General features: G+C 46.7%; 1 protein-coding gene across 1 annotated transcript in view; it reads left to right on the forward strand.

Moving 5' to 3' along the window:
- Positions 1-26,907, forward strand: part of LOC139053480 (uncharacterized) — a 53,924-nt gene that overhangs the window by 13,059 nt on the left and 13,958 nt on the right. The window contains exons 3-7 of the mRNA XM_070530472.1: positions 14,186-14,270; positions 15,437-15,529; positions 17,002-17,056; positions 17,691-17,800; positions 22,633-22,703. Coding sequence (XP_070386573.1) covers positions 14,186-14,270; positions 15,437-15,529; positions 17,002-17,056; positions 17,691-17,800; positions 22,633-22,703 — 414 coding nt within the window. The remainder of the gene's footprint in view (positions 1-14,185; positions 14,271-15,436; positions 15,530-17,001; positions 17,057-17,690; positions 17,801-22,632; positions 22,704-26,907) is intronic.

The raw sequence follows: 26,907 nt of genomic DNA on the forward strand, positions 1-26,907 counted from the left end.
TTGCTCATTCTGTGGCGAAGCGGAGACAATAGATCATTTCTTGTTGTCTTGCAGACGTTTTTCTATTATAAGAAAACGACTACTCGAAATCCCGCTTCGCTCTAATGGTCTGACTTTATCAGTGCCTGTGATCCTATCTTTTAATAATAATAATATTTGGGGTTTTACGTGCCAAAACCACTTTCTGATTATGAGGCACGCCGTAGTGGAGGACTCCGGAAATTTAGACCACCTGGGGTTCTTTAACGTGCACCTAAATCTAAGCACACGGGTGTTTTCGCATTTCGCTCCTATCTTTTGGAGCCTCCATTGTTGGGTTCAGCCACAGAAATGTTTGCTTGGCGATCCAAAATTACCTCATCAAAACTAATCGATTTCCATGTTAGATTGATCGTTCTCCCTCCCAACCATAGCTTTCTTTTATTTCTTATCTTTTATTAATTGTTATTGTTATTATTATTATTATCTTATACCCGGTTTTCATCTGATTATTTCCTTTTTTCTCCAAACACAAAACGTTTACTTTAAAACTCACACGCCCAAATTGTTAACTCCCTTGTTATCATTATTATTATAGGCACCTAATTAAACCGCCTGATTCTTGGCCAATGCCCCACTGTGGCTATGTGCCACGGCCACTCAGGACAACAACAACAACAACGACGCACCTAATAGTGTGCAAAAACCAAGAGTGTTTGAACTTCGGAAGTTATCTCAGAACAACAAAGCCTGATGCAGAACCGGCCCATAGTCAATCAATAAATCAATCAATAATTTATTCAACATGCAGTTTTCAGTACTGATGCACAGAGAAAGAAAAATAGATAGAAATGTACAACTTCACCTAAAGGTATTAGAACTGTAACGAAGAAGAAGCGCCGGTTAACCCGGCGCGTCTCCAGCGTATGAAATGTAAGGCAGTGCCGGTCAGTCAGGCGCATCACCAACGCTTTACGCACGGGGCCGGTTCGGACTGCTCGCCGGGTTTTTTGGCTACCGCACCGAGTTCGACATCTTTCTCCTCGCGTACCCTGTCAATAAACACCTTGACATTTGGTGTAGGTGCGGGGTACGATTCCATCAACGCTGGAACTTCGAAGACGAAACCTACGACCATCTCGGCCCATGCCGGACGATACTGCCCGGCCTTCTCGAACCATGCCTGACGATCCAGCTCAACAAGCTGCAGTCACTGCACCAACTGTCATCTGTCCTGGCGTGCAGCGTCAGCGGGATCCTGCTATTTTTGCGGGTACCGGTGACCAGGACGCCGAGGACTGGCTCGCCTCGTACGACCGAGTCAGCGCGCATAACCACTGAGACGATACGGCAAAGCTCAACAACGTAATTTTCTACTTGAGCAACGTTGCACATTTTTGGTATAGTAACCACTAATCCGACACTCCAACATGGTCGGCGTTCAAGACCAACTTCACAGAAGTCTTTGGTCGTCCTGCGGGCGCGCCCGGCAACCAGGTGAGAATTTGACCAGCTACATCGAAGACGCCGTTGATCTGTGCAACAGAGTCGACGCAACGATGCCAGAAGCTGACAAGATCAGGCATATCCTCAAGGGAATTGAGGACAAGGCCTTTCAAATGTTGGTCGCCCGAAACCCGACCGCGCGTTGTCTGTGATCATTCCGCTGTGCCAGTGTTACGACGAGCTTCGAAGGCAGCGAGTAGTCGCACGACATCCGTCGTCAGAATTCGCCGCTGTCTCAGGTCTGACGCTAGATGTTGACGAGTCGCCTCTAATGCACCAGATAAAAGAATTCGTACCAGAAGAAGTTGCTCGGCAGCTTCCCCTGTGCCCTTTACGCACGCGCAACCATACTCTCCATTGACACCGGGGTTACAGAGCGTCATCAAGGCGCAAGTCGCCGAATTCCTGCCAGCTGTTATTCAACCGCCTACCGTCGCGGCGCCCCTGACGTGCGCTGACGTCGATGCTAGGCCGCCCATCGCTTCACGTCCACCTCTCCAAGCTGTTGCGCGACCGCCCCCGATTTCCTTCTCACCGCCTGCACGTCAGCCAAATCCTTGGCGCTCCGCGGACGACCGCCCAATTTGTTACCACTGTGGTATTCCGGGACACGTTGCCCACTTTTGTCGACACCGTATGCTGTATGTATGAGAACCGCCGACCCATGAACACTTACGCCCCTCGACAACTGCAATCTCCTGTGCCGGCCGCCGGATGAAACCCCTGTTCTCAACCATGCTCTTCGTTCCCCATCCCCACGCCGCCGCTCCAACTCACCAATGAGACGCCGGCCAAGCCCTCTATCTCAGGTAAACTAAGTGTCGCAGTTCCCGAGGCTAGAACTGCGTCCGCTTCGATTTGCCAAAGGCCTCGAAATAACCTCTGCAGCGTCATTGAGGTATACGTCGAAGGGATTCTAACATTCGCACTGGTCGATACGGGCGCAGTAATTTCCGTGATACGCGCAGGAATTTGCCGACGAATAGGAAAAGTAACGACGATACTTTCCGGAGTGTGAGTACTGCGAGCGCACAGCCTGTGGAACCAGTGGGAGCCTGCACGGCACGTGTTGTCATCGAGGAGTCGCTTTATATCATTGAATTAGTTGCGCTGCCGCCCTGCTCCCGCGATGTTATCCTACGCTGCGATTTCCTTTCGTCAAACAATCCCATCATTGACTGTGCCCGCGCCGAGGTGGTGTTGTGTTTTCTTGCCGATGCAGCCATGGACCAAGATCCTGTGACGTCTACACGAATGCATGTGGCCGAAGTTGCTGATATCCCTCCTCGGCCAGCCACCGTCGTCTCCGCATCTTGCCCATCAGAACGTGACGCAACCGCGCTATTCACGCCATGTGACTACGTCCGTCGCCGTTCCTTTCCGTTGCCCATTGCCGTCACTGCTCTCAGTGCTGGCCGTGGCGTCATGTGTGTGCGCAATGTGTCTTTTCTGCCGATTACTTTGGATCGCGAAGAGTGCCTCGGTTACGTGCAAACTGTGTATTCTTCAATGCTCTTCAATGCTCCCGACGATGCACATTCGACATCCCTCGCCGACCTCGATAGTGCCAATCGACCGCCGTTGGAGTGCTTCCATCCGTCAATCTCCGGTGGTCTGACAACCACACAATGCGCGCAACTTTTCAGCTTGCTACGCGAATGTACCGCCTCCTTCGACTGCGATGAACTTTATCTCGACCGCACCACCGCAGTATGGCACAGTATCAACACCGGTTCGTACGTCCTACTCCTGCAGCTTCCTTACCGTGTCTCGGCTTCTGAACGCCGTGTCATCGACGAACAAGGGAGCGATATGCTTCGGCGTGGTGTGATTCAGCCGTCCCACAGCCCGTGCTCGTAACCAATCGTCCTCGTAAAAAAAAAAATATGGTTCTATTCGCTCCTGCGTAGGTTACAGACACCTTAACAAAATTACGCGCACGGACGTTATGCCCTACCGCGCATAGACGATGCTCTTGACTGTTTGCAAGGTACCGAGTTCTTTTCCTCTTCGGATTCGCGGTCTGGATATTGGCAAGTCCCCATGGCAGAGGCCGACCGCTCGAAAACCGCTTTCGTCACACCGGACGGATTATACAAATTTAATCTCATACCATTCGGCCTATGTAATACAAATTTAATCTCATACCATTCGGCCTATGTAATGCGCCCGCTACTTTCGAGCGTATGATGGACAGCATCTTGCGCGCTCTCAAGTAGCACACGGGTTTGTGCTACCTAGATGACGTCGTTGTCTTCTCACGTGATTTCCCGACTCACCTCCAACGACTAAGAGGTATTAAGCTGCCTTACAAAGTCTGGCCTGCAGCTTAACATCAAGAAATGCTTTTTTGCTGCCGTAAGCTTAACATCATAGGCCACGTCGTATCCAAAGAAGGCGTGCTTTCAGATCCTGCAAGACTCCGTGCAGTTGCGGAGTTCCCCAAACCCACAAACCTGAAGACACTACGCAGTTTCATCTGTCTCTGCTCCTATTTTCACCGCTTTGTGAAGAACTTCGCTATGTTCATCGCCCCTTTGAATCAACTGCTGGCTGGAGACAACGCCCTATTCGCCTGGTCGAAAGCATAGGATGATGCGCTCACAACCCCTTCGCCATTTGCTCACCTCTCCTGCTATTCTGCGACATTTTGACCTCACTGCCCCAACTGAGGGCCATACAGTTGCTAGTGGAGTCGGCATTGGGGCGTTTCTTGCCTAACGCAAACGTGGTCTTGAGGAATGCGTCGTTGCTTATGCTAGCCGCACGCTGACAAAGTCGGAGCTAAACTACTCTGTTTCAGAAAAGGAGTGTTTAGCCATACTGTGGGCCCTTACGAAATTTCGACCTTACTTATACGGCCGCGAATTTCATGTAGTAACGGACCACCATGCGCTGTGCTGGTTCTCCTCATTGAAAGACCCCTCTGGCCGCCTCGCACGCTGGCCACTCCGTTTGCAAGAATACAACATCCGGGTCGTGTACCGCTCTGGACGCAAGCATACCGATGCCCACGCTCTCTCCCGCTCGCCCATTTCACCTGACGCTCACAGTCTTTGCCCACTCAACTTTGTCCTGTCAGCACTTGCTATCGATGACATACGCTCTGAGCAGAGCTAAAACCCGTGGGTTTCTTCGCTTTTGGAGTTTCTCGCTGATCCTGCAACTGTTACAGCATTTAGGACGCTGCCACGGCAGGCGCATCACTTTGATGTTCGCCACCAACCCCTCTACCATGGCAACTATCTCCCCAAGGGTCGGCGATGGCTCCTCGTAATATCGCGTCATCTTAGGGCTGATTTATGCGCATCGTTTCACACGGATCCCCAATGTGCACACGGTGGCGTGTTAAAGACCTACACCCGCCTTAGGCTCCGGTATTACTAGCCTGGCATGTACTAGTTCTTTCGCAAGTACTTCCGCTGCTGCCTCGACTGCCAGTGCCAAAAGTCGGTCCTTACTTCCACTGCCGCACCTTTGCAGCCGCTTCCTTGTCCGTCCCATCATCTTCATCGCGTCGGAATTGACCTTAACGGTCCACTTCTTTGTACCGCGGCTGGCAACCGCAGGATTATCTTTGCAGTGGATCATCTCACACACTATGCAGAAACTGCTGCACTTCCATCTGCCACTGCCCAAGACGCTGGATCATTCATACTACGGCATTTTCTTCTTCGTCACGGAGCCCCTCGGGAACTTCTTAGTGATCGAGGCTGCCCTTTTCTATCGGTAGTCGTCACGTCGCTTCTGAAGGAGTGACATCACCCACGGGACCACTAGCGCATACCATCCGCAAACGAACGCGTTGACGGAGCGTTTCCAGCGTACTCTTGGCGACATCCTCGCCACGTACATGTACATCGCGTCCGACCATTCCAACTGGGACGCTTTGCTTCCAATCGTCCCGTTCGCCTATAATACTGCCATTCAAGCCACCACTGGTTTTTCACCGTTTTTCTTACTTCCTGCGCCATCGATACCATTCTACCCTACCAGCCTGGTTCACCAGAATGTGTTCCTGTTTCTCAAGCTGCGTAGCATGCCGAAGAATGCAGACAACTCACCCGCTGTCTTACCACCACAGATCAGACACTCGCGGTGGCTCTGACCCCCCAAGCTTCCCTTCTGATTCATTGGTTTGGCTGTGGATTCCACCTTTAGCTCCCGGCCTTTATTCTAAGCTGCTTCCACTATATCATGGACCTTACCGTGTTATTGCACAAACTTCTCCCGTCAACTATGTCGTCGAGCCTGTGTCGCCGTCTTCTGATCAGCGCCGTCGCGGTCGCGAAATTGTTCACGTAGATCGGCTCAAGCCCTTCTACGATCCCTCCATTCTACCTTATGCTTAGATCGCCAGGATTGCGCCTGTTTCTCCGGTCGACAAATGTAACGAAGAAGAAGCGCCGGTTAGCCCGGTGCATCTCCTGCGTATGAAATATGAAGAAGTGTCGGTCAGTCAGGCGCATCACCAGCGCTTTACGCACTAAGGCCGATTCGGACTGCTCGAAATATTTTTGGCTACCGCTGAGTTCGACCTCTCTCTCCTCGCGTAACCTGTCAATAAACGCCTTGACAGAATAATTACACGCAAACACAAAAGATGTCTCGAGTTTGCTCGGTGGGGTGGTAGCAACATTCGCCCGGCATTGCCGCTTGTGATTCTTCAACGTTAGATTGCTCGAAAATTAAATCAGTCCGTCTCGGAAGACACTGAATGGTTCATACGTCCTTAAGCAATGGCTCATACGGCCGTAAACGCGGCCTCCCCATTATGATGACAGAAGAGAAGTGAAATTCTACGCTAGAATGACGAGCGGCAACGCAGGCAGCTCCGGAACACGACGACTAATGCGGGAGCAGCAGCACGAGCGCATTTGTGCAGTAGCGCTGTGGAAGGAGACGACGACGCTCGAACCATTGCTGACGACGACAGCGTCAGGGAACTCCGACAACGACGGCGCAGGGTACGCATAAACAGCTTAGCTGTAAAAGAACAAGCGGAAGCAAAGGACAGACGGGACCCAAGAGGAAAGCGTCATCGCCGATTGGTGTCGTCCACCCCGTCCTGTGGCAGCGTGCGCAAGCGTCCGAGTGGCGACCGCCGAGCTCATTCTTGTCTAACGCAATTCGTCGAAGGCGACAGCTGCGTTGCACTGGCCGGACATCGTATAATCGTGAGGCACGCGAGAAGGACGATCGCCCCGCAGCACGAGACCACGCGCACTTGGTAGAGGGCAGAAATTGCGCTGGTTTGGACCAGAAGCCGGGAGCACAAGGACGAAGAAGAAAAGAAGAAGTGTTCGGTGGCACCTGCCCGGTCCTCGGAAGCGCAAGCACAGACATTTCGACAGTCATGCTCTTCGCCCTCGCAGTTGTCGCCGCAGCATTTCTATTCCTGCTCAAGCATGTCTCCTGGACTGTGGTGAAGAGCAGCAGGCTGCTTCTTGGACATTGCTTTCACTGCCTCATCGAATGCACTGCCATGGACCTCATAAGTCAGGTAAAGCGAATCAAGCTTACGCAAGAACGAGAAGAAAGCATTCGTTTTTAGACGAAATAGACTCGTCCGTTGCCCACCCCGTACGGTTTCTTTTTATCGTTCCTTTTTTTTTACTTTGACTTTTATAAATATCTCCGCAGGCTCCCTTCTACTACGTCTTCCCTTCTGAATGCCCATGATACCATTTTGTTCACCCCTCGCTCGAACTCGCCCTTAGTTTAGGTACATAAACGGCCACCCTAACAGAACCCATGTAAGCATACTCCCACTATCAACAGGGCGTTTCCGCAACCCCGATGCAAGTAGCGTAATCTCATTTTGCCCGAATATACCCCTTTGCGAACTAATGATGTTCGGAACCAGATACTCGACAGCATTCTACTCGAAAACTATAACGGACCAACAATTGTACCAATGAGCGGAAAACAACGTGCACGTTTCCATTAACTAATAGCAACTGCACGAGTGTAGCCTATAAATGGACACTGAAGGAAGATACTAAATCAATTTACACTGCAATGTATTCTTTCAAAACTCTGTTTTCTTTATATTTTGAGGTAATATCGATTAATTAATTAGAATAGAGAATGAAAATGACAGTCTCATCTTCTTTCTCGCAGTTTGACATCATTGTGATGTCAGATTGCATCGCATTTGAGCTTATCCACTTTAGGCTATCTTGGAACAGAACCTTGTGCATCTTACACAGCGTTTCCCACAATATATATACTAGAGGGAACTCTGGCGCTGCGTTCGTTGACCCAACATGGGAATGATGGGAAGCACGTGGATTTCTCTGATCTTCGTGCTTGTGGATTCAAACGTTCTTGTGCCTTTGTATATTACCATTTATGTGCATTAATTGCCGTAAATTTCCGAGCAATCTATACCCTTCGAAGTGCACAAGACGCTGCGAACCCGCACAATCGCTACTAATGGCAACGACTTAGCTTGACGAGGTGGCATAACCGAAACGCGCCATTAGCAACAAGGCACTGGCATGCCCGAAATAAATTCGTAAGGGCGTTTCGCATCTCCTATCTATACATGCGTGCCTGGCTTAATCGTTTCAATATCAGGCCTCTGTGCTAGAGGTCCCGTGTTCGAATCCTGCCGTCGGAAAATTTTAATGTTTCTTTCATTATTCACTGCGCAGTACACTGTTGAAAATCAGGGACTTACAAAGCCACAGAGCCGTTTGAAGCCAGAATGACGAAGTTTAGGCAAATCCATCTATTTCGCCATAATGCCCACGCTGGCACAACTGCTCCCATTACCGCCCCCGTAGACACTACCACGAGAGTTCCGTCTAGTAATTATTTTATTGTATCAAACTCTATGCTACGCATTAACTGAGCACCAGCAGACGCCCTCGAAATCCTTGAAGGCATACTGCGTGCTTCCATACGGAAAATACAAGGTGACGTCGCTTCCCGCTTTAAGCTACATTAAGCATGAAATGATTCCAGCTCCCGTTGACGGTTACCTTCAAGTGTCGCCCGCGTGGTTGCTCAATGGCTATGGTGTTGGGCTGCTGAGCACAAAGTCGCGGGATTGAATCCCGGCCACAGCGGCCGCATTACGATGGGGGCAAAATGCGAAAACGTCCATGTGCTTAGATTTAGGTGCACGTTAAAGAACCCCAGGTGGTAGAAATTTCCGGAGTCCTCCACTACGGCGTGCCTCATAATGAGAAAGTGGTTTTAGCACGTAAAACCCCATAATGTTTTAAACTTCAAGTGACCTTAAGCCAGAAGCCAGAGCTTTAACCGGGCACTGAAACGAGAACATCCGGTCATGAAAAGGACATGAAAGGACATGAAAGGGACAAACAGTCAAGGCCGCCTTACATACACTACTTACCCCCCACCACCAAAGAAGTTAAAAAAGCTATTCCTTCCGAGATCTTTCCAATGTATCTTCACAATATCCTTCAAGCTGTAACTTCCAGTACGCTGAAGTTTTGTTTGTCATTTCCAATAGCGACGTCCAAAAGGCAGATAGAGAGCCCTATGCGCCTGATTCTCGTCTGTTGGCGCTGAGAAAGAGTTGTATATGCCCTCTTCAACGTCATAGGTCTCGGGGTCCCCGACGCGTACGGCTCATCCGGCCGCGTCCAAGCCGGTGGCGTCCGGCACACCGTGGATGGTTGTTTGACCGAGACGAGTCTTACAATCAGGTTCTGTCTTCGACCGGAAACTATTGCAACCATATGGACCAATGTACACTATGGCGTGGTACAGGGTGGTGGGGTGTGCCGTTGCCAACATGCACACCCGTTTTAATATTGTGGCTAGTATCTTCTCCAACCAATCCGCTTTGCGGGTAACCATTGCGTGCTTACAACTACTCCATATAACGGCAGAGCCACATTTCTTTGTTGTTGCGTCATTTCTGTCTTACCGAGCTTTCTTTTCGTGGTTTGAATAACTTCGTTAGTGCCGTAGAAGCCTCGTACACAAATGCAGCTCAGATTAGTGTTTCCCTTTAGGGTCCCTTTAAAGCACGACGCACATAGCACAACGCGGCGTCCGATATGACGTGAGAACGCGTCCGAAAGGTGGCTGTTCCGATTGCTGGAACACGCTGAAAACTGTTGGACCCCGTTGGCTACTCGAGGAATGTGGTTTTTGATAGCGAAGTTCACGTCGCACTCCATGTCATGCGCGGATCTGTACCTTGTGTCTCCTCTTTGCAGCTTTACATAAGACAGTGTGGAACGACTGCTGCTAAACAGAGCTATTGTAGTTTATCCGACAGATACACTTCCCCAGAATTTTTATTTTTTTAAAGCGTGCCCCTCGCCTCTTTTCTGGGACTCTGTGTTTTGGCATGCGCCCTGTACCAGTGGCGACGGCTCTCCCGCATGCGGGCACACCGTACGAGAGCTCTCGTTGTCCGACGTCAGCTATCAGCCGCAGAACCATACCAAGGTCGTCCTGAAGACAACGCAGAGGATACCGACACCGCCTTCACGTCGACCTCTCGCACGGAGTTCCTAGAAGACGACGATCCGCTGGTTGGTCTTCAAGGCAACATTTTCTTCGCAACATTTTCGAGCGCAGCGTTGAGCGTCGGCGTGCCTCGGCAGCGTAGCCGAGCGAACGAGCGCAGAGAAAGCGAGAGCGAAGCCAGAGCGTGGAAGAAAGTGGAGGAGGAGGCTGCAGTGGAAGAATACCTTCTAGACTAGTAGAAGGTGTTGAGCGGAAGCATGAAGACGACAGCAGTGGAAGCCACCTTGAAATACCACCATAAGCCGATCATGTCCGCCCATCCTTATTTATTTAAGGACCTTACGCAGCCTCGGATTCGACGGCACCGGCTGTGCGGGGAAAAATAGAACCAGAAAGGTCGCCTTCGCGCATAGCGTTCACCGCAAGCGCTTCCCGGCGAAGATTACGGTTGCATCGGCTGCAGTTGCCTGGTAGCGGCAACTGTGTGGCCGGTCTATACATTGCGTCGCGCACCAGTCGGTGCGGTGATCGCTGCGATGTCTCATTATATCGCGACATGAGAACACGTATAGAGCTGAGCAGAAATTTCGCATTAGGCAGTATGGGAATCGTCAGTGATCTTTCTGACCCCCGTCGCACAGCGTCAAGCTCTACTTCTTGAAGCACAGTAATCCGCGCATGCACGCGTAATGCGAAGACTAGGCTTCGCATTACGCGTGCGGCCAGTTGTTCTTCATGCGCCCTCTGTTCCCCTTCTTCTCGTCTATCACAAGAAAGTGGTTCGGGACTCATCCAATCTATCTATCTATCTATCTATCTATCTATCTATCTATCTATCTATCTATCTATCTATCTATCTATCTATCTATCTATCTATCTATCTATCTATCTATCTATCTATCTATCTATCTATCTATCTATCTATCTATCTATCTATCTATCTATCTATCTATCTATCTATCTATCTATCTATCTATCTATCTATCTATCTATCTATCTATCTATCTATCTATCTATCTATCTATCTATCTATCTATCTATCTATCTATCTATCTATCTATCTATCTATCTATCTATCTATCTATCTATCTATCTATAACTGGTGTCCAATCGTCTGACTGGAGCTCTTGTGCGGTTACGGTGTGTCCTTCAACCGTTACTTCCATGTTAATGGCTGGCGTCGCAGGTGGAGTCCGGCTGAGGGGTTCCAGAGTCGTCGGGCTCTCGGGGCGAGCCGTGCCGCTGCGGTGCCTCGGGGACCTCCGGCTGGCGGCTGCGCTTCGCGCTGAAGACGAGCGCGTGTAGCCGCCGCCGTGTCGACCATGGACATGCGGGACGTAGACATGTTGTAATTATGGGGAACGAGTCTTGTCCTTTCGGGGCTCCAGCTTTTGTAGCCTTTATCGCTTTGGGGCTTAGGTCAAGTATCGGGTGGTATTTTCTTTATTTAGCCAATTTTACGCTACTCCCTTTTTTCTCATGTGTTCTTGAGTTAGGCTTGCTTGATGTGGGTATCATCATCTGGCTAGGGGCTTCGCCGTAGTCAGCTTCGGCAGCTCCTCAGGATCTATCGCTTAAGTTTTTTCTATGAAAAAATCAAAGACGATTCAGGTAGAATTGCATAAGACTTCAGCTCACTTCCGGAAGATCACTCAGGTCCGCCAGTTCGGCAGAGGTGGTATAATAAGGCTGCTCGCAAGACCAGACATGTGTCGAGGAACTGCTCAGTTGTTCAACCTTCGCTTCGCATCCGGTGAGCTGTTTCGTACCGCCACAGCTCGCATGCTCTAGAGGCATTGTACGTACTTCTCATAGGGAATCGGGGAATCTCCCGGCGCTTTCGCTGCTTGTAAACAAGCAGCGGCTTCTCAGCATGCGGAAGGCATTGGCGGCGAGGAGTTACGGAGTCGCCATCTATCGGAAGCGCCTCGCTGGCGTAGTATGAGGGATCACGTGGCGCGCTCCTCATAGGTTTCGCTGTCAGCGCTCACTGAAAACACCACGCGCGAGCTCTCCCGGACATTTCTGTAAGTACTTTCGAAACGAGAGAAGTTTCTTAGTGTCTAAATAATAATCTTGGGCAAACTGAAAGCACACAATCGTTTAAAGACGCTATCTCTTTACCGAATACGTACAGTGAACGCCACTGCGCGTGGTCGCCGCGATGGAGTCTCCCGAACCGGCTTCTTGCGTGAAAGGTAGGTAACGCCGAGAGCAAACTATGTGAAATATGTTCTTGTAGTGTTTGTATAACTAAATGGAGCGTAATAGAACGAAGCCTCAATGCAGCGATCGCGCGGATTCGAAGCGACCGACTGCGCGTCTGCATGCCTGTCCGCGCACTGTTTCGCTTTCTCCGCGCGCGCGTTTTTGCACCGTGCCATGAGCTTTAGGCCGCAGAATATGAGCATTTGACAGTATACAAGCAACCATTGTTGCGTGGGCGCTATCAGAGCTGTTCAAAAATAATTTCATTGTAGAGACTTCGACGCCTACGGGGACTGTGATGTGCCGTCGCGACGATTCAATCTTTCTTTACTTCTAAATTCTTTGACCTTTCATTATTATTTCTCGAGTTGCGTCGCACTGTATGTTTATCGGTGTTCTCAGCGTGAAATTTCCCGCTGCTGCTTTTTTGTAATCCAGCGCATTAATTCATAACACAAACATTATCATATGCCATGCTTTTTTAAAATGTGCTTCTTACCGCTGCCTTTCCACTCCACTGAACTTGCCAGTATCTATAGCATCAACAAGTTCATAGACCAAACCGTCATGACATTAGTCGGGCAGCGGACTCGGGTGAGAGTCTCAGTGCGCGTTTTCAGAACATCGCAGACCGGGCGCCGTAGCAGAAATCTTCCTCGCGTCTGTGCTTGCTGCATACCCGAGTTGTAGCCGATGACTGTTTGCCGGTTTTATGTTTCGCGAGCCAAGCTTCACGCAGCTTCTTGTCCTGCGGCTACGTGTGAATAAGGCTGACACCGGCCTCCGTTACATGCGTCCGGTCCTGCGGCACCGAGCGGTAGCCCACCATGTTGCGTGCCTTCAAAGGCAGCCACTACCTATTGTAGTGCTTTGAAGCGCTGTAAAAGAGACACTCGAAGCGGGAAAATTTCGCCACTAAATGAGGACCGCAGCGTACGAGAGAATTTAAACTCGTTTTCAGCTCGCTTCGGCGCGCCCGAAGCAGCCGACGCGGCCGCTTTGTCCACGTGATCCCTCCTAGAACGTCACGCCGACGGTGGCGCCAGCTTTTCCAGTGGTGGAGCTCGAGGCCATATTCGTCCACTCTAGGGTGAACACGGCTCACCGTGGCTACAGTGGCTAGAATCTAGCCACTGTACCGTGGCCGCGCTCCGCGGGGCGCCAGTGCGTCCGTAGCGGCGGCGCATCGAAACCAAGCGGCGCAGGCGCACACGAAACTCGGGGAGGCGCTTCGCGTCGTCTGCTACAGCGCTGGAGCGCGCAGCTCTGGCTTTGCTGTAAAGTACACTTCGCTAGTCCCAGGTGACTCAGCGACCGAGGCGGCGTTGCAGGAAGGCGCACTACACTAACTGGAGCATTTTCCATCTGGATCGGTCTACACCTTGTGAACAGCCTGCTTAATCAATATACATTAACAGAAACAAGCTTCTCACCACATAAATCACTTAGCATGTTTTTAATAAGCGATGAGGGTAAAAATACCGTCATCTTTTGGCGCTCTTTATTAGGCTGGGGCCATATTATTTTACTCTCACAGTACTTGGTGCAGTGCATACCGAGAAACCTATTAGGCGCGCTCTTCTTCGTTGGAGTTATCATGTGATGAGCCTAGCGCGCCGTTTCGCGCATGTCTTGATGCTGGAACGAATTTGCTTGATTGACCTAACAAAGCGACCGAAACCCACAATAAATTCCACAGAAAGTTATAGAGCGATTGTTCAATCATGCATCATGTTTGCCATCGATTTTACCATTAAGAAGGGCAATAATATTACTTCGACAGCAACTAAGAAGTGACATCCGCTACTTCGCGACTGTCGCTGGTAGGGGTGCATGGAGCGCTTTACTAACTTATGCACTACCTAATATCATTTATTATCGGTTTCTTTCTCATCCTCAATTAATTTGTATTCCTTTTCGAAAAAAATGTTCTTACCACCCGGTTCGTGGTCTATACCCCACAATGAGTCTGTGCCAATAAATAAGGCATCTTCAGTCATTGCTGATTGCTGACAACCACCTTGTTTCTCTTAAGGTATCCCGATACATCGCCACCCGGCCTGATGGAGGCAATCGCGAACTGGAAAAGACCAGTGCCGCAGCCAGCGCCTGTTTGCTGTGTACGCTTTATTCTATTGTTCTTTCTTTTTAAAGTTTGACTCATGGGAATCTGTCTGCAGACTGTCTTCTACTACGGCCGTCCTTCTGAATGCCTAAATAATGCCATTTTGTTCATCGCCCGCTTGAACTCTCCATTAATTTAGATACGTTAAGAAACGCCCAACTAGAAGTCGAGGCGTTGATATAAATGGTCCTAGGCCAATGGACCCCACATAAGCATCCCTCCACTAAGAACAGGTTTTTCATTAGCAACCACAAGACAAGTTGCATGACCTCATTCTGTCCGCATATACCTATTTCCAACTAAATATGTTCGCAGCTGAATTCTCGACAACATTCAACTCTAAAAAGATAAAGGGCCCACTACTTTGCCAATAAGTGGAAAAAAAGCGCATGTTTCCATAGCAGCGAAAGCATGAGTGGCCTTTAAAGGGACACTAAAGAAAGGTACTACATCAATTAACAGAGCAAATTACTTTTTCACAACAATTTTTTTTTTACAGTTTGAGGTAATAAGTTGATTAATTCACCTAGAAAAAGAATTGGAATGTCGCACTTCTTTTAATTCACGCTGAAACATTAGCGCCTCCACGTCAGTGTGACGTTACGGATTCCATCACATTTGAGCCATTTTGGTCCAGTAGGGCAGTCGAAACTGATCGAGTTCAGTATTTAGCCTATTTTGCAACAAAACGCTATGCATCTATACCGATGTCACATTAAATAGACCCCAGCAGACGCTTCCGAAAACCTTGACGTCATATACTGGTCTGGTATGCAGAAAATGCAAGGTGGCATCGCCTTCATTTTTTCATTGTTGCGTCATTTCTGTCTTTCGAGTTTTTTTTTCGCGGTTTTAATATCTTGAATAGTATTGTAGAAACACGGTTTAAAAGTTCAGCTCAAGTTCATGTTTCTCTTTATGGGGTTCCTTTAAAACACAAGACATATGGCACAATGCGGTGTCCGATACGACATGCAACGAGTCTGAAAGGTGCCAGTTCCAATTGTTGGAACATGTTGAAAACCTATAGAACCTGTTGGTACGACGAACACGTCGTGTAAAATTGTGCCTAGTGTCTCCTCTTTGCCCATTCACAAAAAACAATGTGGAGCGTTATGAGCTGCTGTAACATAGCTCTTCTGCCATGTCCTACCGCCGCAGTGTTTCACAACAGTGGCCCTGCTGTGCTCTCTGATGGCTGGGATACTCGCCGTGCTTGTCTACATCGCTGTGATCTTAAGAGACATCAGCCAAGTGAGTCAATAGGCACCAAGTGACCTGTATTACATGATTTCTCCAGTAGGGTTATTGTTTTGCCTTGCCTACCTTTCCTTTCCTTTTCATTTTTTTTCTCTGTGGTACAGAGCCCATACTCCTATTTGTGTTTTGAATAATAATAATGTGCACGATGTGCTCGCTTTGATAGCAGGAAGGGGCATCGCGGGAGGCACAATGGGCAGCGAGCTTCGGAAGTTATTGCTGCTCATTCCGTAAATGTTGCATGCCTAAAAACTTTATTTGTCTGCGATAGAAGTGTTTTCCTCATCGCGATGGGTAACGCAATATAGAGCGATATCTAAACAGTTGTAAGGGAGTAGAATGCTTTGGAGAAGTTTTTCCGAACTAAACGGACGTGATACTGATGATACTGTGATCAATATCGTATAACTGCAAAGAACCCTGTTAACTCTTTGAGGGTCATTTTTTTTATGGTGCCCCCCCCCCTAGGGTCGACTTGCTTATTGCAAATTGAACGTCTTTCGAGTGACCTATATGAAAAACATTAGCCACAATTTTTTAGCGACCATAAAGTGACCAAAAATGTTTTCTGTAGGTAAACATGCATTATATTCATTCATATAATAATAGCCTTTGCAGGCCATTATAGGAGCAGAAAAAACACATAAATCGGCATGGGCATAAGTTCAACAACCGCATCCGACTATTCATGAATACGGATGGGCTTGCATAAATATTTATGATAAATATAAGAAATTAGATCCACTGCAATAGATGTATTCCAATTCAGCACTTGGGCAGTAGTCACCATTAACGGACTTGCCGCTCGACTCTCTTGCAGAAGAGCAATCAGCGCGCATGTGAAAAGTGTAATTGAACGGTGTATGTGAGCACACACACTCTATGGATGTGCGGTCACAACCATCAGAAGGGGGGGCTCAGGCTCCTCTAATAACCCATGCCTAATCAGACGCCAAAGATTTAAGAATTGATAAATCGTGGAGGTATGGAACCTCCTTGTCAATCGAGGCAATTGGAGGTGCGCTGGCACATGACGATCTCATGCAGTGCATAGAAAAACCTTCATAGATCTCATGTGCTCACATGTCTCGGTAGTTGTGGAGTAACAAGTTGTGGAGAATATGTGTGTGTGTGTGTGTTTGTGTGTGTGTGTGTGTGTGTGTATGTGTGTATGTGTGTGTGTATGTGTGTGTATGTGTGTGTGTGTGTGTGTGTGTGTGTGTGTGTGTATGTATGTATGCATGTATGTATATGTATGTATATACAACACAAGATAGCATAGATATGGAGTTTGAGATACTGTATTTACTCGAATCTAACGTGGACCTTTCTTCCGATAAAACTGGTCAAAAATTGCATGCACGTTAGAATTGAATGCGACCCTAAATTCATGTTACCATATTGCCATCGGTTTCGAAAAAGGGCTTCTTCGTACGCGCCTATAGCCCAGCAACATATTTCTCCAGGCACTGCACCAATCCGACCGAGAAGTATCCCAGACCACTTCACGTGGAATAAGAGGTGGGCCAGCATGCTTTTTATTTCATTGTTCTTGCATTGAGGTTCAACTGCTTGTGTGTGTGCATGCGTACATCCGTGCGCATTATACTAATGAGAACCAATGTGCATGGAATTCACCTCTGTAATTTGGTGTGTTGTTAAAATAAAAATGTTTGAACTTTTAGCCAGTGAGAGCAGTCCAATTTGAAAAAAAGGGCATTCCCTTACAAATTTAGCCAACACACATTAATGCAGAGAAGGGTGTGTTGGCAAAGTTTTGCTCTTAGCTAGATTTCAACGAGTGCAATAAATCTAAAGCGAAAGTTGGAAGGGAGAGCATGAATTGGCATTCATAAACAAAACCTTGAGAGAGAGGGACATTTATTAAGGAATGCTGGAAATGTTTGCCTGGCCGTACACCTGGCATGCTTCTCCAGATGAGATTGTTGACTCGTGAAATGGTCCACTCAAACACAGTATGCATGCACCACCTGCACATTTAACAAGCATAACGTTGGGTGTGATGAGAAAGTTAGGGAAATGAATGCAAGACTTGCAAACCGATGCTACAAGGCCAATGTGTGCCCACACACTGGTCATTGTTAGCAGAGATTGTCATTGTCGTGCTGACATGGCTGTGCCTGCCCTTTTACAGCAATTCGCGGCAGGTCAGGCTCCGCTGAGGCCGCCGTCTACTGCAGCGTGGGAGCGAGTCTTCAAGCTCAGTACAAACCGCAGGCTCGGACAGCTCGAAACACCAGAACGGTGGGTGTTCTATTCTTCTGCTTGGCATGATCGGCTAGGAAGTGACATTGGAAATATTTTGTATAGTAAGCTCACTTGAAATAAAATTTGCCCATGTAAGAAATTTTTTACTTCTATTGAAGACAGTAGGTCCTGATGCTTTCACACGTGTGCCGAGCATACTTGAATGTGTCTACTTGAAAAAACTGGAAGAAAAACTGGGCTGGTTACAAGCTTCATCAGCTATTCACATAGCATGCTCCTTAGCAGAAATTGATAACATGGAAACTACTTATTAAATGTGTTAACTCGGTGTCATCTGGTCACTTCGTCGACACACTAGGTATGCCCGGGTTGTATTTTCGGAACATTCGAAAACTTTGAAGGTCAATGGTCTCTTCCATCATTGATTAAATCGGCTGTTACTCTATCTTCTCCTGCTGCTTTTTCCTGTTTCATGGCTTGCAAAGGTCTTCTAACCTCGTCGCTAGGTATAGCAGGAGTCTCTGCAACCTGTTCATTACTGCTTCGAATGGAGGTATCGTGGCTCCTCTGGGTACGGCACAGGTCAGTATAGAATTCTTACGCTGCTTTTACTACTCCTTCGAGATTGCTAATGATATTACCCTGCTTACCTTTCAGTGCATACATCTTGGTTTGCCCTATGCCAAGTTTCTTTCTCACCGATTTCAGGCTGCATCCATTTTTTATGGCTTCTTCAGTCTTCCTCACATAACAGTTTCGAATATCCCTTATTTTCGCCTTGTTGATCAGTTTTGACAGTTGCGCAAATTCTATCCTATCTCTTGAGTTAGACACTTTCAGTTTTTGTTGTTTCTTTATTAGGTCCTTTTGTTAGTTGGGAGAGCTTGCCTACTAGTGCCTTGGTGTCTTGCCTCCAACTTCACTTGTTGCCTCCGAAGCCAACCTAGTTACGGTTTCATTTATTATGTCTACGTCATCGTCATCTCTCTGTTCTAAGGCAGCCTATTTGTTTGCAAGTACCGGCCTGAAGTTGTCTGCTTTTACCCTTACTGCCTATAGGTTCACCTGTTTCTTGACCAATTTAGCTCTTTCTCTCTTCTCATTGAGGTGAATTCTAGCCCTCCCTAATCTGTGATCGCCGCACTTTACCCTACCTATCACTTCTACATCCTGCACAATGCTGGGATCAGCAGAAGGTATGAAGTCAATCGCATTTCTTCTTTCACCATTAGGGCTTTTTCAGGTCCGATTTTCTGTTGCTACGCTTCCTGAAAAAGGTGTTCATTATTCGAAGCTTATTCCTTTCTGCGAATTCTACCAGCATCTCTCCTCTAGCCTTCCTAGAATCGACGCCGTAGTTGCCAATTGCTTGATCACCAGGCTGCTTTTTCCCCACTTTTGCATTGAAGTTGGCCATTGCTACAGTATATTGAGGTTGCACTTTTCTCATTGTTAATTCAACATCTTCATAAAGCTGATCTACATCTTCATCATCGTGACTGGACGTTGAAGCGTAGGCTTGTACTACATTTCATCTGTACCTCTTAAGTTTGATTACGACTACAGCTACCCTCTCATTAATACTGTAGAATTCGTCAATGTTGTCCGCTATGTCCTTATGGATTAGGAATCCTACTCCGTATTGCTTCTTATCTAGGTGACCTCTATAGCAGAGGACATGTCCGTTATTCAGCAATGTATAAGCCTCGCCAGTTCTTCTAATCTCATTAATGCCCATAATATCCCAAACAATGTCTGATAATTCCTCAAAGAGCCCTGCTAAGCTAGCCTCACTCGAGAGGGTTCGGGTGTTAATCATTGCAAGGGTCAGTTTGCATTGGCGGCCTGTCTGGATGCAGGGATTCTTAGCACCCTTTGCTGCGTTGCAGGTCTGACCGCAGCCTTGGTCATGTGCTCCGCAGCTGCTGGGGACTGAGGGCCATAGTATAATTGAGTTAGCCATTTGGGAGGGGGTCGCCTTATACTGCACCAGAGAGGCCAATTCCTGATCTGGTGAGGGAGTCTCGTGGAAGCTTTGTGAGCCTTCCTAATTTGGTTGTACGTGGATTAGTATAGCCCCACTCGCTCTTGGCATATTGTGCTGGTGACGGACGTCACTCCAAGCCTACAGAAGTTGTGCAGTGCAGGAGGTGAATTTCAAGCTCGCCATCATTAAAAAGAAACGTACAGAGGTGTCTTTCCATGGCAACCGAGCATTCGCCATGGCTCAGTCAGATAATCCCGCTGGAGGGGAGGCTACCTTATCGCCGACTAGTACAGCCCAGCGGGCCCTACATGCCTAAAAATTTCTTTATTTATCCGCGATGGAAGTGTTTTTCTGATTGCGATGTGTGACTCAATATAGAGCAATTTCAAAACGGTTCCGTAGTCGCACGTGTGCAGGTGGCACAGCGTAGTGTTGATGAATGGTTTCAGCGTTGTTGTTTCAGAGTCATCCGTACGCATGCGGCTGTGAACGCGGCTAGATAAACAATACATTTTCTGCAAACTTGAACAATACTTAAATGTGTCAAAAAAAAGAAAAGGAGGACAAATAGAAAAAAACTGTCAGCGCTTGCGGAGAATTCACTTGTAGCTTGTTCAAGGCGGTACACCAAACAACTCGTGGTCTCGGCTGCCTGTAGAATACTTCGAAATCTTTCCGAACGAAATGGACATGGTACTGATGCGCAGCGCATGGCTGAGCCGTCTGATGTGAGGAGGGTGCATTGACTGTTTTCTTTTCCTTTTTTTTCTCTGCAGTACAGAGCCCATACTGCTGTGCGTGTTTTGAATAATAACGTGCACGATGCGCTCGCTTTGATAGCAGAAAGTGGCATCTCAAGAGGTACAATCAGCAGCGAGCTTCGGAAGTTATTGCCGCTCATTCTGTAAATGTCGCATGCCTAACAACTTTGATTTGGCCGCGATAGAAGTGTTTTCCTGATCGCGACGGGCAACTCAATATAGAACAATATCTAAACGGTTGTGAGGAGGGAAGAATGCTTCAAGTAAAATGTAGAACGCTTCGGAGAAGTCTTTCCGAATGAAACAGACATGATACTGATGATACTGTGATCAGTATCGTATAACTCCAAAGAACCCTGTTAACTCTTTGAGGGTCAACTTTTTTAGGGTGCACCCCGCCCCCTGAAGGTCTACTTTCTTATTGCAAATTTAACATCTTTCGAGTGACCTATATGAAAAACATTAGCCACAATTTTTTTAGTGACCATAAAGTGACAAAAAATGTTTTCTGTAGGTAAACATGCATTATATTCATTCATAATGCTCCTATAATGGCCTTTGCAGGCCATTATAGGAGCAGAAAAAACATATAAATCGGCATGGGCATAAGTTCAACAACCGCATCCGACTATTCATGAATACGGATGGGCTTGCATAAATATTTATGATAAATATAAGAAATTAGATCCACTGCAATAGATGTATTCCAATTCGGCACTTGGGCAGTAGTCACTATTAACGAACTTGCCGCTCGACTCTCTTGCAGAAGAGCAATCAGCGCGCATGTGAAAAGTGTAATTGAACGGTGTATGTGAGCACACACACTCTATGGATGTGCGGTCACAACCATCAGAAGGGGGGGCTCAGGCTCCTCTAATAACCCATGCCTAATCAGACGCCAAAGATTTAAGAATTGATAAATCGTGGAGGTATGGAACCTCCTTGTCAATCGAGGCAATTGGAGGTGCGCTGGCACATGACGATCTCATGCAGTGCATAGAAAAACCTTCATAGATCTGATGTGCTCACATGTCTCGGTTGTTGTGGAGTAACACGTTGTGGAGAATATGTGTGTGTGTGTGTGTGTGTGTGTGTATGTATGTATGTATGTATGTATGTATGTATGTATGTATGTATGTATGTATGTATGTATGTATGTATGTATGTATGCATCTATATATATGTATGTATGTATGTATGTATATATGTATGTATGTATGTATGTATATACAACACAAGATAGCATAGATATGGAGTTTGAAATACTGTATTTACTCGAATCTAACGTGGACCTTTCTTCCGATAAAACTGGTCAAAAATTGCATGCACGTTAGAATTGAATGCGACCCTAAATTCATGTTACCATATTGCCATCGGCTTTCCAAAAAGGGCTTCTTCGTACGCGCCTATAGCCCAGCAACATTTTTCTCCAAGGATCGCGTGAATCAGAGCGCCGTTTCCCAGCGCAGCTCCCGAGGAAGTAGAGGTGGGCCAGCATGCTTTTTATTTCATTGTTCTTGCATTGAGGTTCAACTGCTTGTGTGTGTGCATGCGTACATCCGTGCGCATCATACTAATGAGAATCAATGTGCATGGAATTCACCTCTGTAATTTGGTGTGTTGTTAAAATAAAAATGTTTGAACTTTTAGCCGGTGAGAGCAGCCCAATTTGAAAAAAAGGGCATTCTCTTACAAATTTAGCCAACACACATTAATGCAGAGAAGGGTGTGTTGGCAAAGTTTTGCTCTTAGCTAGATTTCAACCAGTGCAATAAATCTAAAACGAAAGTTGGAAGGGAGAGCATGAATTGGCATTCATAAACAAAACCTTGAGAGAGAGGGACATTTTTTAAGGAATGCTGGAAATGTTTGCCTGGCCGTACACCTGGCATGCTTCTCCAGATGAGATTGTTGACTCGTGAAATGGTCCACTCAAACACAGTATGCATGCGCCACCTGCACATTTAACAAGCATAACGTTGGGTGTGATGAGAAAGTTAGGGAAATGAATGCAAGACTTGCAAACCGATGCTACAAGGCCAATGTGTGCCCACACACTGGTCATTGTTAGCAGAGACTCTCATTTTGGTGCCGACACGGTTTTTCCGTGTATTTCCCAGGATCGATCCTCACACGCATCGTTAGGTGGCTATGGCGGCGCACCAACCGGCCAAGGATCCGTGAGAGCGCTGTGAGTATTTTAGTCTTCTGCTTGGCATGATCTGCTAGGAAGTGACACTGTATAAGTTTAGTATGTACAGTGAGCTCACTTGAAATAAAATTTGGCCATGTAAGAAATTTTTTTCTTCTATTGAAGACAGTTAGCAGGTCCTGATGCTTTCACACATTGTGCGAGCATACTTGAATGTCTGCTTGAAAATAACCTGAAAAAAAAAGGGCTGCTTACGAGCTTCATCAGCTATTCACGTAGCATGCTCCTTAGCACAAATTGACAACATGGAAGGTGCTTACTAAAATGTGTTAACTCGGTGTCATCTGGTCGCTTCATCGACAGACTAGGTGTGCCCACGTTGTATTTTCGAGACATTCGAAAACTTTGAAGGTTAATGGTAGATAGTCTGTTAGCTGACAGCAGCACACTCATCCTTTCCATCTTGTATAGCAGATATTTTTCATGGGATGGTGCGACCGCATTTCATTTCTTGTCTATATAAACGCGGAAAGCATGCATTTTAAATCAAGACTTGTCAGGGCTTGCGGCATGCATAGGTTTTTTAAATCGTGAAATCCATCATGAAGTGGTCGATGAGCAATGCACTTGTTCTTATTGCCCTAGCATGGAAATGGGTGAGGGTTTGGTCAGCTATGTTTTAAAGTGTAACTGGTGAAAGCCTTTGTGGGCTTGAAATAAGTTGCAAGTAAGATGTGCAGTGCTGGACATGCATAGTGTCCTAGTAAGCGTGCAGACTGTGGCAGCTGCTATGACACAAAAATCACGTCTTGGTGAAAACGGAATCAAGTCATTGTGTGGTCCCAGTGCTCTTGTTCACAAAAAACACAGCACACGACTATGCCAACATACAAAAAAAGAATTATTTATTGTGCCAGCTGTACGAGCATTTCAGCTAGCCAAAATAATAATAATAATAATAATAATAATAATAATAATAATAATAATAATAATAATAATAATAATAGTCACTTCTGGATGCCGTCTCGTGATTACATCCTGTTTGCTCGTGCTGTTTTCGCTTTCTGAAGCCGACTGGAGAGCATTCCACAGGTTAGTCTTGCAGCATGCACCGTCAACGCACATCACCATCCTGCAGCTGAAGAACAGGATGCAAGTTCCACGCATGTCCAAGTTGTTCATTCTGTCATGGGGCGTTAACCTTGAAAAGCTCGCACCGTCCCTCATTGCAACAGCGTAACTGCGACACCCGACTTGCACCATCACGTGTGTGTCATGTGGGGAAGCCACACGTCGGGAGACAGAGTCGTGGAAAGAAGAGGAATGTCAGGGGACGAGAGGTGGGGAGTCGAGCGTCCCTACTATTAAGCACAGAAATGATTTGCCTTGTATACAGAAATACCATGGCTAGCTGCACTGTAGCATACTCATAGATACGAGAGTACAGTTTCGTGAATCCTGTGTGGAAGAGTGTAGAAAAGGAACTGAACAATGCAAAATGCTGACTTACAATTTATTGAACATATGTTGCATGAAAAGCAACAACAAAGAATGAAACACAGTGTATAACTGCAGATCATCATCAGCCTGTCTTATGTCCACTGCGGGCCTGTACCTGCAATCTCCAATTACCCCTGTCCTGCGCCAACAGATTCCATCTAGCGCCCGCGCATTTCCTAATTTCATCGTTCCCTGAGTTTTTTGTCGTCCTCGATTGCATTTTCCTTCGCTTGGTACCCATTCTGTAACCTTAATGGTCCAATCTTTTCCTCTTGATGTCAATTAGAATATCATCTATACCCGATTGCTCTCTGACCCAAACTTTCTGTCTCTTAACGTTATGCCTAGCAATCTTCGTTTCATCGCTTTTTACGCAGTCCTTAACCTGTTCTAAAGCTTCTTTGTCAGTCTCCAAGTTTCTGCCCTCTATGTCAGTACTGGTAAAATGCACTGATTGTACACCGTCTTTTTCAATGATAATGGTAAGCTTCTAGTCAGGAGCGGGCAATGTCTGCCGTATGCAATCCAACCCATTTTTATTCTTTTGTGGTTTTCCTTCTCGTGATCAGGGTTCCCAGTGATTGATTGACCTAGGTAAACGTACTCCTTCACAGACTCTAGAGGCCGACTGGCGATACTGAACGCTTGTTCCTTTGCCCGGCTATTTATCACTATCTTTGTCTTCTGCATATTAATCTTCAACCCCACTCTTACACTCTCCCTGTTAAGGTCCTCAATCATTTGTTGCAACTCGTCTGCATTATTGCTGAATAGAACAATGTCATCGGCAGAACGAAGGTTGCTCAGAAATTCGCCGTTGATCTTTACTCCTAAGCCTTCCCAGTTTAATAGCCTGCATACTACTTCTAAGCACGCATTGAATAGCATTGGAGAGATTGTCTCCTTGTCTGACCCCTTTCCTTATAGGTATGTTCCTCCATTTCTTATGCAGAATTAAGGTAGCTGCTGAACCTCTGTAGATGTTTTCCAATAATGGTACGTAAGCGTTCTGTACTCCTTGATTATGTAATTCCTCTATGACTGCTGGTATCTCCACTGAGTCAAATGCCTTTTCGTAATCTATGAAAGCCATATAGAGAGGCCTATTGTACTGTGCGGATTTCTGAATAACCTGATTGATGAGATGGATGTGATCCATTGTAGAGTATCCCTTTCTGAAGCCAGCCTCTTCAGTTGGTTGACCAAAGTCCAGTGTTACCCTTACTCTGTTGGAGATTATTTTGGTACATATTTTATATAATAGTGGGAGTAAGCTAATGGGCCAAAAATTTTTCAATTCTTTAACGTCTCCCTTTTTGTGGATTAGCATAATGTTTGCATTGTTTTGGCTTTCTGGGACCCTTGAAGTCGATAGACACTTTGTATAAAGCGCCGCTAGTTTTTTAAGCATTACGTCTAATCCATCATTGATTAAATCGGGTGTTATTCCATCTTCTCCTTCCGCTTTTTCCTGTTTCATGGCTTGCAAGGGTTTTCTAGCCTCGTCGCTAGTTATAGCAGGAGTCTCTGCAACCTGTTCATTACTGCTTCGAATGGAGGTATCATGGCTCCTCTGGGTACTGCACAGGTCAGTATAGAATTCTTACGCTGCTTTTATTGCGCCTTCGAGATTGCTGATGATATTACCCTGCTTACCTTTCGGTGCATACATCTTGGTTTGTCCTATGCCAAGTTTCTTTCTCACCGATTTCAGGCTGCATCCATTTTTTACGGCTTCTTCAGTCTTTCTCACATTATAGTTTCGAATATCCCTTATTTTCGCCTTGTTGATCAGATTTGACAGTTCCGCAAATTCTATCCTATCTCTTGAGCTAGGCACTTTCAGTTTTCGTTGTTTCTTTATTAGGTCCTTTTGTTAGTTGGGAGAGCTTGCCTACTAGTGCCTTGGCGCCTTCTTGCCTCCAACTTGACTTGCTGCCTCCGAAGCCAACCTAGTCACGGGTTCATTTATTAGCTCTACGTCATCGTCATCTCTGTGTTCTAAGGCAGCATATTTGTTTGCAAGTACCGGCCTGAACAGCAGTAGACAGCCGCCTCTTACATTTATGGGAAGCACGCAGAAGCCTGACGAGACGATGGAAAATACAAAGATTAAATAGAAAGCTCAAAATACGTATAGCTCAACTAACACAGGAGGCTAATGCTTATGCACAAACACTAGAAAACAATAATTGGCACCAATTCTGTGAATCTCTACAAGGAACCTTACACACAAAAATACATGGACCATTTTGAGAAGCATGATAGATCCTGCAAGTAGAAAAACAGCGACGAACCGAGATCTGCGATTACTTGAATGCGAATTTCGAGACGCTGACACCCATCTCCTAGACACACTAGAAGACATGTATATAGGAGCAAATTACACGCAAAACCATGATACTCCCACATATTTAGGTGGGAACAATGAGGTGCTAGATGCCTCTATATCGGTGGCAGAGGTTTTCGCGGCAGCGCAAGCTTTCAAGAAAAATATGGCGCCTGGACCGGACAAAATAACAAACTCCATGATCACTCCACACCAACGAAGAGGATCAAGCGGACAGTCGGAGAGGCTGAAATAATCTCATGGTGGTGGCAATGGAAAAGAAACCTTCCGTGAGAAACTACTTAGGAGAAAAACGAAAGCAGGAAAGAAACAATTTATGATAACTCAAAGAGAAGCTCATTACTTTTTGAAGCAGGATCAGGATGCCCTATAACACGCAGTTATAAAGCGAGA

This window comes from Dermacentor albipictus, unplaced genomic scaffold (assembly GCF_038994185.2).
Source record: "Dermacentor albipictus isolate Rhodes 1998 colony unplaced genomic scaffold, USDA_Dalb.pri_finalv2 scaffold_142, whole genome shotgun sequence".
In the NCBI taxonomy this organism is placed as follows: domain Eukaryota; kingdom Metazoa; phylum Arthropoda; class Arachnida; order Ixodida; family Ixodidae; genus Dermacentor; species Dermacentor albipictus.